We start from the raw sequence: 19,127 nt of genomic DNA on the forward strand, positions 1-19,127 counted from the left end.
GCGTATCACCAAACATTATCATACAGGGTCAATTATACATGGTCTATAAATCCGTCTATCCCAAACTCAATAATCGCATTCGTGGTGGTTGAGCCTCGAGCATGGCATCCCACCATCCTTGTTGTATTACACCGTCAAAAGGGTGGTTGTTAATCCACCCGAACAGAGTGGAAAGGCATGACAAAACGGGGCAAATATTCTAGAAACCGTCAGTATTGAAGCAAAATGATACTGATAGATAAACATACCCCTTTATTACGTTTTCGAATGTTATTCAACCTTTCGTATAGCTTTTCCGTCTTATCCCGATATCCAGACGTCAACGCAGCGACGAAACAACACCAGAGGGGATATGCTGCTGTGTATAACGGCCCTTCGATTGGAAGGCGCATAATTATATCGAAAAGTTTGGCTTGGATACTAATGACTTGAGAGTGCAATGGCGTCGCACTAATCTAGGGTTAGTTTAAAGCTGGGAAGCTTGGAATGGGAAGATAACATACCCAAGAACACGACATAGAAGGTATAGGCGTGCAGCTAACTGATACGCCTGTGCTGTTTGCAGAGCCACTTCGAGTGACTCCCCTGGCGTCTGGTAACACCACTGGTTCATCATGACAATCTCATCATCGAGAGCCTCTGCCGCTGTGATTCGCTCCTCCTCCGGCATCGGTAGAGTGGCGAGCGTTGTGATCCGAGAGATCATGCTGAGCATCCGGCGCGACATTCCCAGAAGACCGCAGACTCGCTGCGACTCGCGCGGTGAACACTGCAACAACCAGTCCGAGGAGCTGAAATGGCGGCTTTGAATCTGGGTGGTTGTTTGCGCAGTCAACGCCAGCGTTAACTGGTATGTCATGAACAGAGCTGTCTCTGACGTTGGATCGAATCCGCTTCCAGCTCCTTGAAAACCCCCGAGCATCTGCACGTGCCATGACCAGCACATATCGGTCTCACTCTCGTTGATCACTCCGTGGTGAACCAACAACATCCCCGCTGCCAAACAGCTTTCGATGGTTGCATTTCCCTCGCTCAGGTCGCGTTGCAGCGCCTGCGCCGCTAGCACCATGTAGTTGTGGTTCATGTATCCGTATTTCATTGCGTCCGATAGTGCGTAGTCTCGCATGTAGGAAGCACTGACACTGAAAAGCGCATTTCGTGTACTTTCGGAGTGCAGTGCGATAGGAAGAATGGCCAGGTACGCGTTCTCTTCGGCGAATAACGTTTGACCCGGCGCAAACATATTAATATCTGATGCCGATGAATGTTAGCCCTCGGTCCTCTGGCGCCTGCGTCGCGTATGTTGGCTACTCACAAAAGTCTAATAGATCTCGTTCCATTTCGTTGCTCCATAATCCGCGGTAGTTTATTGTTGCTGGTCTCAGTTTAATCAACCCATTGTACGAGAGCAGAGGATCCCACGACAGCGGTTCTGATGAAGTGCTCGCCGTGTCGGAGATCACCGAACCACAACCCGCAGAGTATGGACGTTCGATTTCGGATGCAGCGGATGAAGCATCAGATTGAGGAGTTTCGAGTGAAAACCCTATGTACGAAATCGTGTTAGCCATGTACTCCGCCAGTCAGTTTGACCAGGAAACCTACCAACGAGACTGGCGCGCAGGTCCATGCAGGCCTTCTCCTTGTGTAGACGGACCCGCTCCAGGCGCTGCAGCACCAATTGAGTCGAGGAAGGGTCGTAGATAAGAGCGTGGTACCGAGGCTGGTTGTGGAGCTCGGCCCGCAAACACTCCAACTGTTCACTGTTCATATCCACCACCCGCCAGAGCAGTTGGCCCAGGATTTCCAGTAGTGCAACCCCGGGCCCATCTTCCACCATCCAGTGTCGAATCACCGCAATGCCCCGGCGTCCATTCTTCTGCTTGCCCTGAGACGGTGGCTCGACCACCGCGGACAGTAGCCGGTCGACGTATGTGAAGTCTAATGTTTGCGACCCAGATGCGGGTCTGGCAAGATATCCTAGGGCGTCGATGGCGGCACCGAGAGCCCGTTGAGCCTTGTCTGGGCGGGCCGCATCTGTTTTTCGACTCATGCTGTGAAGGTGTCCTTGTGTGTCACTGCCGAGGACTGATATGGGGTAAGAGAAAAAAGACAAAATGGTCGAGAATCTAACGTGCGATCGACCTTTGTTTAAATATGATGACGGGGCTTGATCACCCCCCCTGCCGGGGTAGAGGCTGGTGGGTAAAAAAAGAAATAATCAAAAAATAGAAGAACGTTTGCGAGGCTACATCAGGGGACCCTAGTATGACCATGCAGGAACTAGATGGCTTAGGACGCTAGAAGCCAGAAAGAAGGAAATAGCATCCTATCGAGGGGTCAGTGAGCACGCCGACTGTATGACGGATTGGCAAATCCACGTGTGAGATGCACGCCCGATGCCACTAGGGGAAGGTGAGTTTCTGAGCGATCGGGGAGGACATGGGCTAAAGCGTCATCCTATGCACCTTTCCATCATAGCTGCAGTTACTATTCAAGGATTTGTCAATCAATCCGAGTCGATCACGAAACCTCAGTGGTGAAATAGACCCTAGAATCAGGCCCGCTGCCACGAGGGATTCGCTTCTATGCATGCTCCTCGAGCTAAGCAGGGAACAGACTGAATAGGCGAAGCAAACGGGCAGTTGGAAGGTCCTGAAACATAGCTTGGCCCCCTCCTGCCATCGAGATTTCGAAGCAGACATGAAACCAACCCCCTCGTCTGGCATCTGGCAGGAGGTCGCTTACTGCATACTCTGTACGATGAATCTACAGAGACAACTTTCTTTCTGGGGCACGAGACGCTGCTGGCTGCAGTCATGACCCAGGAATTCTGTTTGAAGTCCCTACTACCCACGTCGTTCATGATTCAGGACGGACAGGTTGGCAATCGGATCTGGTTTTTGGCCCCTCCCTTGCTGAACTGTTCTTTGTTCTTCGTCTCAAGCCCTCTCTTTCCTTTCCCTGCGTCAGACCTGAAACGCAGCAGCAATGCGCATCTTGCCGAAAATAGGGAGGTGGGCAGACGGCGCTGTCAAGGGGGGAGAATTTAGCGTCTTTAGCCTCGCTAGCCCTATCGCCCCCAACCACTCGTCGTACTGAGCTGGTCCCACCGACTCCATATTGGCGCTATGGAGCGCATCTCATTTGACAGCTCTATATTGCGCGTATGGAACCTGCAGAAGCAGATGACCATGCCACTTTTTTTCTGGGGGCCGAACCTCAGTTTCCTATTGGAGATGGGACCGTCATGTATTAGTCTGCTCATGGTCTGCGCTCGTCCCGGATTGATAGATAGTGCTGATGTGATGTGGAATAATGATTAATAGTTCTTAGTCTTAGTTACTGTTCCTAGTTCCTGTCAACCTGTTCACTAATCCACGTTTCGAGGGTTCACGCGATAATGTCATAGGCGTTGTCCCGTTCAGCCGTACGGCCTAGACGAAAAACTCGAATCAGCCACACAATTAATAAAGTGCCATCAGCTTAGCTTGCATTGCCCGTTATTTTCAGAAACGAACCAGAGGAGTTTCTTGAAAAGGAAATCAAGAAATGAACGTTGCGCTCGCACGTCCATCTGATATCAGCCGCATTTTGCCACAATCCCAAGGCAAACACCGATAGACGACACCTGGATTTCAATATCCTAATGTTGCTATCCAAGACATTTAGGCCTCTAGATCACTTCTACGCTTCATTGTAGAGAAGTTATTGGTGTCAATTCTCTTAGGTTCGAGATTGCGGCGTCTCCGATCACACTCGCTAGGTGAAACATTATCGCGTCAACGCATTCCTTCTCCCAAATCCTTTCTGTCAATCTTCAATGCGTTGTAACGTAGTTTCAATGAGACATGAAACGAGAATCCCAGATCGTCGAATGGTGGATCGATTCTATTTCCTTGGTGCGGTTTAACATGTACATAGGTGGGTGTGGGTGACAAGAATTTGGAGACCGATGGGGGTCACGACAGCGATCGTGTTCCGGGAAAAGCTCCCTCGGATCATGCTGTGCTGTACCTTAATATTCTTCTGGGGCTGTGTGTGGCTCTGATCGCTCGGGCTTGTGCTAGGGGGTATGCTGCAAGGGGAGAAGCATGTAGCTGGCAGGAGCTGGAGCGCAAAGCCTGTTACAGCTAGCAAATATACGAGCGTGGCTATCTGGCCATCAGGCTGACTCGTTCCTCAGTGTCGCTACGCCAATCCATGAAGAAAATCCGGTGGGGGACAAAAAGTGGGCGTCGCTTGCTGACTGGGTTCTGTCTTGACCGACATCCTGCGTGAGCCAAAGAGAATATCAACTGATGGATCGATCGCCTGTCGAACAATCCTTCCTGTTTCATGATGTTCTAGTGCGTTCCACGCATTGACTGGCGCATGCTATTCATCTGGAGATCAGCTATTCTCCGACTTCACCGGACGAAGCGGAGTCCGTCCTGACGTGATTGCGGCATTGCACTTGGTGTCTGCCGCTAGCAGGACGCTATTCCCAGTCCCACCCAGCTGAAGGCCAAGAAACGGTCATTTTCCGAGCAGATCGACCTGTCCATTTCCTTGGGGAAGACCCCAGTGTGCTTGGTTTTTCCGGCTGCCAAATTTATCGGGCGCTCCATGTTTCCTTCTTCGGTGTTCTTGGAAAGGCCGGCCATGCCAATTATTGTTGCCGAGATTGTCAAAGGAGATGTATCTAATTGGTGGAGTTTCACGAGACTAGACCAAAGACGCAGTGGTGACATGTTATAATCCTCCATTTCCAAGTCCTTTTGATTTACAAGTCTTCAGCTGGGTTCAAGGGCGTTGATCTTCGGTTCTGGAAGGGTTGGAATGAATCCCGAAGCAGAACAATCTACCTTTCAACTGGCGCTACCCGCAGTAATGAGAGAATCAATTGAATATGATGACTTTCTTGGTAGAAAGGGATACAAGATCAAATAATGCGCATCTAAGGGAGCCGGATGCTGTTGGAAGCGCTTTGGGGTGGAAACTGAAAACTAAGAGCCACTGCGCAATTTGACAACTGTGGCTAGCGCCAGCCGGTGGGCCTGAGTCATGTTTTAAATCACATGTGGCAATATATATTGCAATTATATTGCAATCGCATGATTAGTGAGGCTTAGAATTATCCGTGCTTGACCCGTTAACTGTCATGTCGTTCTGGAGCGGCTCTGGATAAAGCAAAATTAGGTTTCGAGAGCACTGTCCGAGTTAACGCCGGAAACAAGCCAATATCCCTGAGACATACGAGGACGGTGTGATTCACTATAATTAATTAGCAACTACTTAGCCAATGCCATGCCACCAAAGCGCCCGGAGACCCGTGCAGAAAAATGTGGGAAAGGATACCTATTCCAATTTAGCCCCAGGTGTCAATAGCTTCAAAGGAACAAGTAGAAAGAATCATGAGGGGATAGCATATATGAGCTGATAGCTATTATCAAAGCCGTGCGGGAAATTCTGTGACTTCTTGAATCGTGCCTCATACACGCCCGACTTCAACCCAGGCGCAAGGAGAGCATCTCAACTTTCTCCCTCGCCAACAAGTGGAAGATATGATCACTATGAAAAAGTAATCCAGAGCATCATTCTCATTGAAGCGCCATGAATACATCATCAGGCATTCGACGGCCGTGTTGTCGTTGCCGGGAACCCTCGATAAGGGTTCTGACCTGCGAGAACAGATGCCTCGCTCCGCCTCCCCAGTCCTTCGCAGTACCTTGAGTATGGTGTATGTGCCAGATGAAACGAAGCGCGCCAATTCATCATTCAACAGCCTATTTGACCTATCGGGGACGTCCCCACAAAGGTCAGTCTACCAATATAAAGTATCTCGCAGACTCCACCTACCGGATCATATGAAAAATGGCTGTTCCAGTTGAGGGACTTAGCCTCTCGGTAAAAAATCTTCTAGATGGCGTATTTACTAGTAATTAGGGTGAGATTTCCTTTTCTAGAGGGAAGTACATATGAAGAACAGACGAGCCGATAGAGGAGGGATGAAAGAAAGGAGAGGGTGTTGCCAGGAATGGGAAGGGATCAACGAAATCGTGAGAAATCAGTTGTCACGGCGCATCAACTGTAGAATTGCCCTTGAGTAATAGATATTGACAGTTTTCAGTACAGTGGCCAAATATGCATCAGGCGATTTGGGCCGTTCTGGGTGTGTCTTTGACTCTCAGATCACCTCTTTCGTATCTATGTTGTGAACATTCCACCAGGGTTTTGGAACACCGCACATGGCTGTGCTGTTGCAAAAGAAACAATGGAGGGGCGAAATGCCTTGGGCGCCTACTCTGCCTTGTTGAAGAGAATCCAACATGGTTAGTTTGAATCAAGGAACTAGCTTGTAGTTTCAGGAATGCAGTCACAACTCGGAATATAGTCCCCTACACATCAGGATGAGGTTGGACATGAACTGTAAAGAGAGGCATCATTCTAGACTCGGCATCTCATTCATGGTTCATCCAACCAATTCACAAATGAAGGCACCCCTGTGTTGGTCTGTTTATCATCCGTTTGGAGGGTCACGAGGCTCAAAAGCTATTTGGTGAACTTTCATATCTTCCTCTTTAGAATCGGGGAAGATACTTTGATTTGACGCAATCTGAAGACTCATTCATTTATGGTGGTATTAGGTTCTCTAATAGCCCAGAAAATTCAAAAGAACTGTCAAATCCTTTGTGCCGGTCGCAGAAGTCATATTTTTCAAATTGTATATGACAATTGTTCAAGTTGAAGCCAGAGATCTCAAGGTTTGTTATAAAATCGTACAGTCTTTTGAAGACTTATAACAACATCACTCGAAGAGTTCTCGGCTCAAAAAGCGTTCTAATAACTTAAAAACTGCCAAAGATATCTGTTATGGTATAATCATGTTTCTTAGGGTCCACGAGATGATAGGTTCAATGTCTGCTTCATATCCCTCATGGCTTGAGAATACTGAGTAAAGCCAGGTGATCTTGAAGTCAAAATTTGAGACAGGCACTACAGTCACCACGACAGAGGCATATCGCTCAGTCACGGTGAAGTACGTGATGATGTTGGAATCATCTCAGATTCACCTAATTAAACGGTTCCAGGTCCATGAGCCAGGGTTAACATTCGGACCCTTTCTCAAAGCGATCTAGCAACACGGAAAAAGGCCGTATCTCTCGAAGCGTGCATCTCTGCTCTGAGTGTTGTTGAATGGCTCCGGCGACATTTTGGAACGTGAGATTTTATATCTACTTCACTCAAGTCAGCCATGTATACTCGACAGTCTTTCGCAGTGCAGAAAAACAGTACTTATCGGAATAATAATGGAGATGCGATACCAGGAGCGAGGAGCGCTGCCGACTATCAGAGCAAAGGCCGGTTATTATGTTGGATAAGAGAACAGTATGCAGCAGAAACAGTGCTCCGACCCAGAGAGAATTCATAAAGACTGTCCTGTATGCTCCTCTACCTCAGGTAACCTTTCTTCTTCAACCTGTGCCATCCATGAATGACAAGTTAGGTTTCGTTTTCTAGCCCCCGCTCACCAACCCCCTCCCACTCCTGGTGCTAGACGAGTTTCGAGCATATCTGGAGCTGACTCCCCTTGGTAAGGGATGCGATTAGACGAAAACCCCATTGCAAGAGCTGGGAGTTCTTTCCCGGCCACATGTAACACAGGTGCTCCCAGAGGCTGCCCACAATGCGTCCTACGAAAGGCTCAAGTAATCTCTGTGGTAGGTAAACAAATTATCGAAGTATTCGTTTTGATTCAAAGTTCGACAAAGGACTATGGGCGATATATTGGACAAAACGCCAATGCTGGTTCTGACTGCCGAGAAAAGCGAAGGCTGGGATATATCAATGTTATCTGGATCTATGGCTTCGTGGGGGCTGTGCACTAACAGTAACGACCCATTTCAGTTATTATCGCCCATTATTTCAAATACATTTGGGTCTCCAAAGAAAGCAGGATCCGCGCGAGGCGCTTTCACCAAGGTTGAATGTTCTGGGAACTACTCCTTCCAGCCATCATTGGCTGGTCGAGCAATTGAAAATGTTTGGTAAGAATTCTGAATCAAACTCATGTCAAATGAAAAGCTGTGAGTGGTCGTCGGTATGTTTCATCTGCTAATCCATGCAGACGGTCAAATCCGGGCTTCCAGGACAGTTGTACAGTTTTTTCTGGGTTATTTCTGACTTGCATAGTCGCCCAGACGAGCTAAGCTTGGTCATTATCCAGTAAAAGGTCACTGTGGTTATCATCTCACATAGTGTTGGTTGAAAGAGAAGGTGTGATCTATGCAGAAAACAGCTTCAGAGCAACTTTTATCTCGACCGAAGAATGAAGCTCGCAAGGGTCGAAGCTGCCGAGCTTCAACAGGAGCTGCAGTAAAAGATACTTCAACTTTCATACTGCGACCTTCTTTTCGTTGTGTTTTGCTAGCTATTTCGTGGTTGTTGATAACGGCATGAATAGGATCTCGTGGCGCGCTGCATGGCAAAACTGAGCAGCCATACGCTGGGATCAGTAAGAAGACTTGAATCATGGAAACATGTTGGGGCCAGTAGCAGGATTGGTGGTGAATGGTGACGTGTAGAACAGAAGCAGGAGCACACGTGCATTGGGGTGTTTCAAAATATAAGACGTTGCATATCATGACAACCACAGCCACAAAAGGGCAGCATAAGATAATCAGATCCTTCACACTACCCAATGAGATTGCAGATTCGACATACTTTTCGGCGCACTGACGCTGATTGTCACGACTGTTTAGAATGGGGCCAATAGGGCGAGTCCAAGGCAGTTAGCCCCCAGACTACACAGGGCTGACCAGCTCAGCCATCACACCGGGCACCACTAAGTGCCCCTGAAGTAACAGGCGAGTGCTCTGGCAGAGCCGGCTATATGAAACGAAGGCCGAATGTCTTTAAAAGCCAAAGGATTATGATGTTTGGAGCAAGTATCACCCACCTGTAGTAACTGTCCGAGCTGATACTATCATAATCATCATCAACATGGCTATCCTGACTACGCCGCCACCGGTAACATCAGTTGGTGTGCATGCCCCTTTTTGGCTCCTGTCATTATTAAATATAAGTTAACGGGGCCGAACAGATTGGACCAATTTAGAGTCAATTGTGGTGGAAGGTAAGAGAATATCTCATCACTTGCCACAGGCCAAGCCCAATCTCACACCAGTCACAAGGCAATGGTCATATCGAGTCGCGCTACAATGCTGAGACCGATGAGTGGTCAATTCCACGATTTGTCCATGGTCACAATTTACGGAGTAATGAGCTCGAGCCGTTGTTGAGCTATGGTCAGTAAAACGCGGATCATGAGCAAATGACTTTTCTGCTAACCTTACTGCTAACAGGTCAGCAAGCTTATGAAGGCATCAAAGGTAGAGAGATAGAGGCAGCTCATAGAATGAAGTTCATCGTTAATCAGTACTGTATCGACAGCTTGTCGGGACCCTCATGGAACAATCCGAATATTTCGACCGGAATTTCATGCCGATCGGTTCCAGCATACATGTTGCATCATGTCAGTTCCATCCATGTCGCAGGATCATTTCACTCGTTGCGTCGAACTGGCTGTCTCTCGGAATGCCGAGTACGTTCCCCCGCACGACAGCGACGCGATGCTGTATATCAGACCCACCGTTTTCGGCCCTGTCAGTCATAGCAGCAGCAGCAGGTCATCCGATTTCCTGTTAAGTGTGGCGGTTTGCGCCGGAAGAGATTGTTATCTCACTCGGCCATTAGATGCCTTGGTCATGGACGAGCTCAACGGAGCCACACCTCACAATGCCAGCCCGGTCAATAGTGAGGAGCAAATACGAACAAAGAAATATGGGCTCACGCTGCATGTAGATGGTCGGACGCACACAGAGATCATAGGATTCACACGCGCATCATTCATTGGCATCATGGGCGGGAAAGGGGATGGAAACATTCGTGTCGTTCTCCCGGAACACTGCAATATTCTGGACAATGCTACCAACAACAGCTGTGTTACCATCGCACGGTCTCTTGGTTGGGTTGTAGAGAAGCGTGGAGTATGAAGTCTCTGCTGACGGAACATAGAGACGCATGAGCTGACACGGTGCCATACATAGATCCACGTCGCGTCGTTATCGGAATTCAGCGAAGTCCTTGCGGTCGGAGACACCGCCGACCTGACCCCAGTCAAGTCAATCACTCATCTTCACGATAACAGTCGAGTTCAGGTCACGTATGACGCGACTGCTGAGGGTAAGCCGGGGCCTGTCGCGACAGAGCTGTGTCAACGTCTGAAGGACATAAAGAAAGGAAGAGCGCCCGATGACTTTGGATGGTGTTACAAGGTGCAGTTATTGTAGAGCGCGCTGGCTGAGCGATGAATTTCTTCTGTTGTATTAATAGATCCTCCTTTTTGCTTTTGTTTTCTGATTGGCATCCGCTGTATAACCTCTATTGTTTTGTTTTTTTTTAATTTTTTTTTTTTTTCTACTATATTTAGAACAAACACCGTGACTCGATGACTCAGCCGTCCACAGACCAGGTGACGTCATGCGTACAGGTATGTGCTGGCTCAAGACTTACAGCCCAGCTTCATCAAACCGGATCGAACTATATCTGAATGTTGTACCACAGCCAAGCTTCGTTGAGGACATTGGGTTCTGTCAAATATGTTTTGTAGTGTATAGCGGGTTTGATGGAAGAATATATATTTCGGCTCAAGTTGACAGCTTCTGTTACAAGCACTTCAACAGCCCATTTACATACAGCCGAAGTAACCAAACAAGGTCAATTTGATAGAATACCGAAGCCCGCTGGCGTTAAACTCACGTTGCGGATACGCAACGTTCAAAAAATTGAGTGTTTCTTATTAAGTCATGAAGCGGGGAGGAGTTGTAACCCTTCTCATAGTTCGGAACATAGCATGGTCATAGATTGATACAATTATAATTTATAATCCGCTGTCTACGCTTGAAATATAAGATTACCATTGACTTGTTGGCACTCTTGTTTTGGAATCACCCAAAAGATTTTCAGACTGTCCTGTTCTTTGCCCGGGTAATTAGAGACAGTCAGCTGAGATTGATAACTACCGCAAGAACGTGTATCTTACTTTGCACAAGTTGTAGTTCAGGTCACCGATCTGCTGTTACATTCAGCAGTCGGAAACCACGCAGATATTCGGCCCATTCCCCGCTTCCTTCGGTTTTTCTAGTTTCTGTAGACGGCCCGACTAGGTGGACTCCCACGGAGTGTCACGGAGTCAACTTACTCCGTTCTCCTTAGCCGTCGTCAAGTGTGGTTTCAGGAGTCGTTTAGCAGCGAACGGTGAAAGTTAAGGGACCCGAAGCATGTGGTTGGTCAAACCCTATCCTTCTGGAACAGGCACTAGAATGTTACTTATCCTGAAGGAGCAACGATGAACAATTTCTATAGTCCCTAACCACAAGAAGAGAATGTCAACCGAACAAGAAAATGCACTGGATGGTTAGCGGAGTCGTAGACAGAATCCGAAAACCCAGAGTTTAGCCCCCACACGGCGATGACGATCCCTCACGGCAAGAGGCCGCTTGTTGGTTGGAATGAGTTACTGCGAGGAACTTGCTTCCGGGCTATGTGGTATGATCCACTCTTCGTTTATTCTTTGCTTTCCTGTTTCCTACGGTGCAAATTCATCAACTCATTTTGCGTGGTGGAGGGATATCATGTGGATGGAAAAACGGCGAACGGAATATGCATGTCAGATTGTACGAAGGCGCGGGGTTCGGCGTACGGTGTAAATAATTCATCCATAAACCCTGCTTGCTGGGCCTTATGCAGCTAGCAGTCGGGACTCGGGGCAATAGTAACAAACGGGTTTGTTATAAGCAGAAAGTGACCGGGGATGTTGTCTCTTGAGCCATGCTGTACATTTTGCCATGATAACTATTCGACCAACTGCAGTTAGGGGGACCGCGAATGGAGACTAGTACGGAATAAATATGTTTCAGTGAATCGATAACGATATTAAAGTATAGTCTGCGATCACGATCGACGAATGATGCACACTACACGGTCTTATGTCCTCAGACTCCGCCTTGTAGATCGACTCATAGTAATTATTGACCCCCAGATCTCACCTCTGAAGAGTTATATCTTACGTGTGTCAGAACTGCGTAGTTCTCCTGCGTTATCGACCTCGGACGTTGCAATCGGCAGCCGGATATTGATTGCACTCCGATCATGCCGAAGAATCACCAATCGAGGCGAGATCTTTGCTTCAATGGCGAGTCCGAAAGTCAAGAAAGATAATTTGGGATGCCGATCTCCTGTCTCCATGACACTATGCTCTACGGAGTATATGCTCATGACGCACGGCGGTTGATCAATCCTGTACCGGAATTTTCGGGGACTAAGGCTTGCCGGCTGAGACAACGAATACTTATCGTTTTATCGTACCTTGCTCTAGCACGGCTCGAGGAAACACTGCTCTGCAACAAATGGCAACGCCTTGTCCTTTGAGCAGAGTCGTTTCAGGTCGTATGAGCGGGTCGAACCGCATTGGTACCACGTTTAACACCCCGATGTATGCGTATGCAGAGAAAACATCAGACTCCTTTGACACGTGGTATGCATTTCTTGCTAGCGCCTTGAAGTAGAAAAGATACCTGATAGTAATGGATAAGCCAATTCAGTTCACTTAAACTGCACCCGAGTGGAGACACGTCGGTCGTCCCATCTCTCCGATGTGCGACCGAGCTCAGAGTATAATCATGACGGAGAACGCCGTCAGAAGCCTGTTTAATAAAAAAGAGTCGGCCCCTGTTGCGTATGAGAAGGAGTTTCCTAGTTTGATGGAGCCCTCAGGACAATTCTTCACCGAAGAAGAGAGGTTAATTAATTTCTTTCTTACGATATCCCGTCATGCCACATTGTTGGAAGCCTTAATTAGTTCTAGGCTTCCAAGGGACTCACACTCTCGATTTACACACATGAACAGCCAAAAGGGAACGAAGCGGGTCCAGGAAGCCCTGCGATTGGGGCCAGAACAGAGAAGGATGCGTTCCGTGGTGCCTCTACTCGGCGTGGAAGCTCCGGACCCAGTCAATTGTTGGATGGCGCTGCAATTCGGGGGGGGGGGGGGGGGGGTCGAAATAGGTTGAGAAATACAGTCATTATTTCGTAAGATGTGGGCCTCTAATTACAGAATTATTGTTTCTATGTACAAAGAAATGCAGAGGAGCCCGCTCGCGGCGTCTAAACAGTTTTTGTCTCTTGCTCACCCTATGAAATCGTAATATCACTCCGCACAACAATTCCCATGTTTGGCGGCAGAAGGAAGCTTTCCCCAGGCAACGGGGCTAGCGGTGTCGCCCTGTGAGCAGAGACGGTGCTTTCGGCGGCCGTCGCAGTAAACGAGCACTTTTGCGACCGATCAAAAGATTTGGTGTCCAGTTCCGTTTCTTCATCTCGGCCCATCCGACTAAAATATGATCGTCCGATATCCGAGTCGGCGAGCCTTGATTTCGGGTGCGGTGGGAAACTTTGGCCCATTACTGACCGCAATCCTTCGTGAGCTATGCGCCGACTAAAGACGAAGATGCTGGGTAGGCACACGCTGACGACAGAGATTGCGATTTCTGAAAGTAGCCAGTAGACAGGTTTCACGAACTCCCCTGGGCATTGTTAGAAGCATGTTCGTAAGTTTTGTCAGTCCAGAGAGCTCACAGGTAAAGTCACTCTCAAGATTACTCCCAACCTCGACAATTGAGACTAATCGCCCGATTGATACCACGACAACCCTATCGGACACAGGTTAGAGGTTCTCGTCATAACTATAGGCGCGTTGGAGTCAGGCTTACAAGTATCCGCAGAGAAAGACTCCCATAATCAGCAGTTTCCTCATGATCTTCATCTGTAGTCGCCAGAGTAAAGGCAGCGGGAGAACCAAAATCAGGATATTGATGATGAGACTGGGAATCCCACTGCCTAGAAAGAGGGTACGAACGTCGATGCATCGCCCTGGAAGAAGCGGATTCCAGATTTTCTCCGTGGGAGTGCACTGTAGCGCGACAACGACATGCATGCCGATCATCCAGGCGATATTCATAGCATGAACCAACCACAGGGCATATTTGAATCGCGATTGAATCTGATCGAAGACTCGAGTGTAAAATAGGAGTGCGGAGGCTCTGGCGACAGATGTGCCTGTGTCGAAGATAAAGTATTCCACCCAAAGCAGCTTCATGATCAGCGGGAAATTCTCCGGGACCGCCTGAAGATGCTGTCCTACTCCCAGGTCGGCCAATTTTAGGCCGATCCCACACATCACTACGTTGAGCAACTGCATATACTTAGATCGAATGTTCTCGGTCAAGAGTCAAGGCGTGGAATAGGGCTAACAAACCGCAGCCAGAAGAGCAGTCCAATCATCCCACCAAAATCGAACGGGCGTACTCGAAAACCCGGGTAACATCGCCCTGGACCAAAATCGTAGGATAACAGCAAATATCGGCGTGATCAGCATAACTATCATCAATGCCCGGAGCGCTGGACGCTGATCATCATTGAGATTGACGCCCGTAGGCGTTGATGAGGACATAGCGTGGTGAGGGATGGAGGGAAGTCGTGAGGACAGGAGGACGTTGAAGAACCATTGGAAGCCGAGAGATTCTAAAAGCGACTGCTCGTGGATGAGGGCTGGTCCTCATGGTATCTAAAGAATGCGGCGGAACATCGCTGCGGGTCAGATTTGGGGTTTATTGCAGGGAATTCTGCAGGTGCAGGGAATCGTTCAAGGGGGCCATGAGGAATTGAGGGCCCGACTAAGCTAAGCCATGGAAAAAAATGGGTAGTGCGTATTGTATAACAATTAACAAGCCATAGGATTTGGGGGAATTAATTTCATGTGGACTGGGATTACGGCCTGATGACAGAGAGGGAAAGGCTACAAACCGGGTTGTGGGTGCGTCGTGTGTGTGCATAGCCATTCTCGGGGGAGAGCAGACCATTTCCTGTTCTCACCTGCCAGGCTCATTCTGGATAGCGTTCTTGGTATGCAGAGATTAGTGCCGGTTAGCTTCCCATCGGGCAGGTCGAAAGGCTGAGGGAGGTCCATTTCCCGGCCCCAGTTCTTACCTCAGCCCACTGCGTGTCAGCGTCTTCTGGGGGCGGTGGACTGACATGGATGTCGATCCCGGAACACATGGGAGAAGGAGATAACCATTTTTCCTTTTTACTCATTTGTCCTTCCACGCGCTGTCGGACCGAAAACGCTGCATCGCGACCGATATTAAGGTCGCATTTGGTCATTCACGATCGTATTTGGCGGCCGTCCAAGAAGCCCTAAGCAAATCGGGGTTTAAGCTATCGTCCGTGAGCCAAGTTAGCTGCCCTTGCGCCATTTCTGCACGCTTTATCCAAAACCCCTCGGCCTGAAGAAACCCCCGAAGGTTTTCCTTTCCATTATTGTCCTGAGAACTGCAATAGACCACCTTAGCTAGTGCTTCTGCATCAAAAGTCGATCTTCGGCTATGTTTAACAATATTTGCAATGATTTAACATAACGCTTGGGCCTGCTCGGGATATTTACCGCCAAGAGTGAGAGGCGCACGTTATTATTATGAGGTGACAATAAGAGTAAGAAGTAGGAAAGAAAACAAAAAGAAAAGGGCCCCAACCGGGCATCGGACGAACACACCTGTCCGAGGATCACCGTTTCGAGTGGAACGATTCTAGACTGTGAGCACTGCAATACACGTGGGAGGCCTGCTCAAACGTGGCAGAGCTTGCAAGCAGAACGACCTTAATCGCATAGTGGAACATGTCAACCATACCTGACAGTAAGCTTATCCTCCACATTTCGTCTCTGTTTCAGAAAGAAGATAGCATCTCTCTGACAGTCTGTATGCGCTCATGCCACCATTCTCGAGTCCCTTCCGGTCTGACTCGCGTAGTCCATCCTGAAAAGGTATATTCCCTCTGGTGAAGCCGGTCTGCTGGAAATGAATTGATTACGTCGAGTCATCACGGCCAGTAAGCAGCTTCGATCTGTCGGTAGAACGAAGGTTTCTTTCGTAGAACTTGCAGAGACAAAAATGATGCCACCTTCATTAGAAAGTACCGTCTCCTCGTTGACCGATAGATAGCCAATTAAGAAACTCGTAAATAGAATTAAACTCTTGGTGCTATTCACCATGCTTCTTGAACACAAGGATCTTGAACCATAACGCAGACATTATGTACATACAAACCTTCTTTCACCCGGATCTCCATTTTGGCAGGCATTTCGTTGGTTAGTATCAGGGGAAGATTAGAAAGATGGTAAATATTGATCGATTGAGGCAAATATCCCTCTGCTTACCATCTACACCATTTTGAGGTCGGGTTTTGTGCATAGACTGTCGTGGGGCTCTGACCTTCTATGTTGACTATCATCATTCGCGGCACGGGTGCTATTTATAGTAAAACTCTTACAGAAAACCTCCTTCAAGGACTTAAGATGATTCTAGTTGCTCTATGAACGATCATGGAAGCTATCGTTGCGATCCCGATTCAACTGAGCGCGTTTTAATTCCGTGCCGGCGTGAACACTGGTCATGTGGTTGCAGAATGCGCGGCTCATCTGCATCACTTGCTTGAAATGCTCCGTCACCACAATGACCGGATTCTCATCAGAGTATGCCCCCTCCTTGCTAGCTTCGTATTCTGCAAGGGCGACCGCTGTCTGCAATGTGTTGCGAATTTCGCGACCACTCCATTGCACTTCACTTCCTTCTTTTCGGTCCAGAATAAAGCGCTTCGCCTGTGAATGAATGATGAACTTGCCTTTCATGTCGTGTAGAAGCTTGACGAAGAATGCCTCCCAAATTCGATTGCTCATCTCGCCATCCAGGCTCTTGTACTCCAGAACAACGTGGACCCGGGAGAGAAACGCGTCATCGATATGTTCCACCCGGTTCTTGGTGAGAAAACAGATTCCCCGAAAGTATTCCATCTGTCGCAGGAACACTAATTTAGAGTCGGTTGCTGGTTTTGATTAACGTGTCCAGTTTATTCGCCCCATTGCGTACCTGAAACTATGCCATTTCGTGCCAGATAATAGTTGCTTTTCCGCTCCAGGAAAATATCCGCTTCATCGATCAGAAGAATTGCGTTCCATGTTTCGGCAAAATAGAACCATTTCATCAGCTCTCCCTCGATACTGTGCTCCTCCGTTCCGATGTCCGCAATGGCAAGCGAGAGCAGAGGTTGGCTAGTTGTCATTGCAATCCATTCTACGAAGAGTCAGTTGTGCGAAAGCTCACATCTACCGGCCGAGGAAGTCGGCCTTATCGACGGTATAAGTCTTGCCTACTCCTGGAGGCCCATGTAACAATGTTATCTGGCCTTCATCCTTGTCTTGGATAAAGTCAGGCCTCCATGCTTTTTGCATGTTCTCTTGACGATAGGCAAGGGCTTCGATTACTTCGATGTCACCCTGTGGAAGGACAGGCTTCTGCAACTCCTGCCCCTGAATTTCCTGAAAACACTCAACTTCAAATACACCTAGTTACTGTCAGCCGTTTTCGGCAATATGTGAGCAAAAGCGAGGGGGTGCTCATGGGCGCAACCTGACCCCATGTTTTATCTTTCAATCCAAAGGCCGCCATAACGGGACTTGCAAGAACATAATGATCCTCTGTGAGGTTCTCGAATTGATTGGGGGTGATGTTGTCGAAACTATCCCATTGAGGAATTGGCCCTGGTGCTGCTGATGGGTTCTCCCCAGCGACATTCCCATCTTTGCACTCGCCATCAAAGTACCAGCCCATACACGTCACTCACTCTCTCCAAGGTCAGCGCGGACTCCGGGTCAATAATCACCAGTCCCCTGTACTACATTTACCTCGGCCATAGGTCTACATTGACAAGAGGAGCACTTACATATTTGTCACGCTCAAAGCGAGCTTGGTCCCCCGACCTTGGCGGAACAGGACTCAAGGAGATATTGGGGGCATAGCCTTCTTACATCACCTGCTTGTATTTAGAGGACAGCAGCCAGAAGAACTTCTTCCCTCTCTCTACAAGCTGTCGTCGCTTTTCTCCCCCATCGATTGCATCTAAGTATTCGAGTGGCACGGACGCCAGCGACGTGATTGCCTTTTCGCCCTCAAATCGGTGGATTTTGCTGTATCCCCCGGTTCTGCCCACTTTAATTTCGGTTGCCATGATATTCCAAGCGTATAACTCCCAGACACGCCTCCCTTTTTTCTCTCATTTCTCCAATATCAACTCTTGCATTGATACAACACAATGTACCATTGGCTTTTCTTTGTAGGTCTCGTAAACGAATGTGCCTGACTTGAGCAACAGCCACAGATTGTCGAATGTAGCGGCAGGAACCGATTTCTTGTATCGTCGTTCTTCCGGCACGATGACTCGATCGATGAAGGGGTCTAGAAATTCGAAAAGAAGCCGGATATGCTTGGACCTGACAGCCTCCAGTGGTTCTTCTGTTGCCTGGAGAGCCCGCAGTTCATGGCGATGATAAATCAGCACTGGGTATTGCTGGTGAATTGTAACTACATCGCCAGCCAGATTCTGTCTTCCGTGCCGTTAGACTAGATCCTTTGACCGGCGCGAAGGAGCTCACCCCGGGTAGTAGGAGACAACGCTTCGAATGACCTCGAGTAAGACCTGGGAATAGATCTCGATTCTGGACTTTCCGATCTCCTTCACCTCTATTTTTCCAACGGCTTCTCCCGACTCCCATTGATAGAAGGCCTCCATCTGCGACTTCCTTCCCCCGCTCACCACACTTGTGATCACTTCGAAACGGTCTCTTCTTCGCCCTCCTCATTGCCTGCATACGCTCGTCGCTTTTCTTCGAACGATGGGGGGCGATCGTTTTTGAACGTTCTAGGCAAGTCGCTAGCGTTCTCAAAGACTTCCACTGAGTATGAAACGCTGGCTTGATTTAGGGAACAACTAGGACCACTTCGCTCGCTCGCCACATCGCCATCATCTTCCGTTTGCCATCCCCCCTTCTCGTCCGGATTAACTGGCGGTATGGTGCTGTTTGGTGAGTTCGCATCGCTGGCATTCGCAGAAAGTTCTACCTCCAGAGCATCGCTCGCGTGTTGATGCTCCTCCTAATATCACTGTGGTTTGGAAAGCCGTTCTCGTGGCGAAGG

General features: G+C 48.5%; 4 protein-coding genes across 4 annotated transcripts; 1 reads left to right on the top strand and 3 right to left on the bottom strand.

Annotated features, from left to right (window-relative positions):
* Positions 1-55: 55 nt before the first annotated feature.
* On the bottom strand, positions 56-2,053 carry KD926_010056 (uncharacterized protein; the record flags this gene model as incomplete). Its single annotated transcript, XM_053102563.1, has 5 exons — positions 56-199; positions 249-450; positions 504-1,251; positions 1,316-1,546; positions 1,606-2,053. The coding sequence occupies 5 exons, from the start codon at positions 2,051-2,053 to the stop codon at positions 56-58; spliced, it is 1,773 nt and encodes a 590-aa protein (XP_052953936.1).
* Positions 2,054-8,985: 6,932 nt separating this feature from the next.
* On the top strand, positions 8,986-10,334 carry KD926_010057 (branched-chain-amino-acid aminotransferase 1; the record flags this gene model as incomplete). The annotated part of the gene is made up of 6 exons (XM_053102564.1): positions 8,986-9,025; positions 9,086-9,118; positions 9,177-9,290; positions 9,348-9,374; positions 9,436-10,031; positions 10,092-10,334. 6 exons carry the CDS (start codon positions 8,986-8,988, stop codon positions 10,332-10,334), a joined length of 1,053 nt encoding a protein of 350 aa, XP_052953937.1.
* Positions 10,335-13,236: 2,902 nt separating this feature from the next.
* On the bottom strand, positions 13,237-14,554 carry KD926_010058 (uncharacterized protein; the record flags this gene model as incomplete). The annotated part of the gene is made up of 4 exons (XM_053102565.1): positions 13,237-13,628; positions 13,681-13,754; positions 13,815-14,296; positions 14,360-14,554. The coding sequence occupies 4 exons, from the start codon at positions 14,552-14,554 to the stop codon at positions 13,237-13,239; spliced, it is 1,143 nt and encodes a 380-aa protein (XP_052953938.1).
* A 1,914-nt stretch (positions 14,555-16,468) lies between these two features.
* KD926_010059 (P-loop containing nucleoside triphosphate hydrolase protein) lies at positions 16,469-18,723 on the bottom strand (the record flags this gene model as incomplete). The annotated part of the gene is made up of 6 exons (XM_053102566.1): positions 16,469-16,962; positions 17,025-17,206; positions 17,265-17,499; positions 17,570-17,741; positions 18,253-18,538; positions 18,587-18,723. The coding sequence occupies 6 exons, from the start codon at positions 18,721-18,723 to the stop codon at positions 16,469-16,471; spliced, it is 1,506 nt and encodes a 501-aa protein (XP_052953939.1).
* Between the last annotated feature and the right edge of the window lie 404 nt (positions 18,724-19,127).

The sequence above is a fragment of the Aspergillus affinis genome, assembly GCF_023601865.1.
Source record: "Aspergillus affinis strain CMG 70 chromosome Unknown NODE_76_length_176809_cov_89_000192, whole genome shotgun sequence".
Taxonomy (NCBI): Eukaryota; Fungi; Ascomycota; class Eurotiomycetes; order Eurotiales; family Aspergillaceae; genus Aspergillus; species Aspergillus affinis.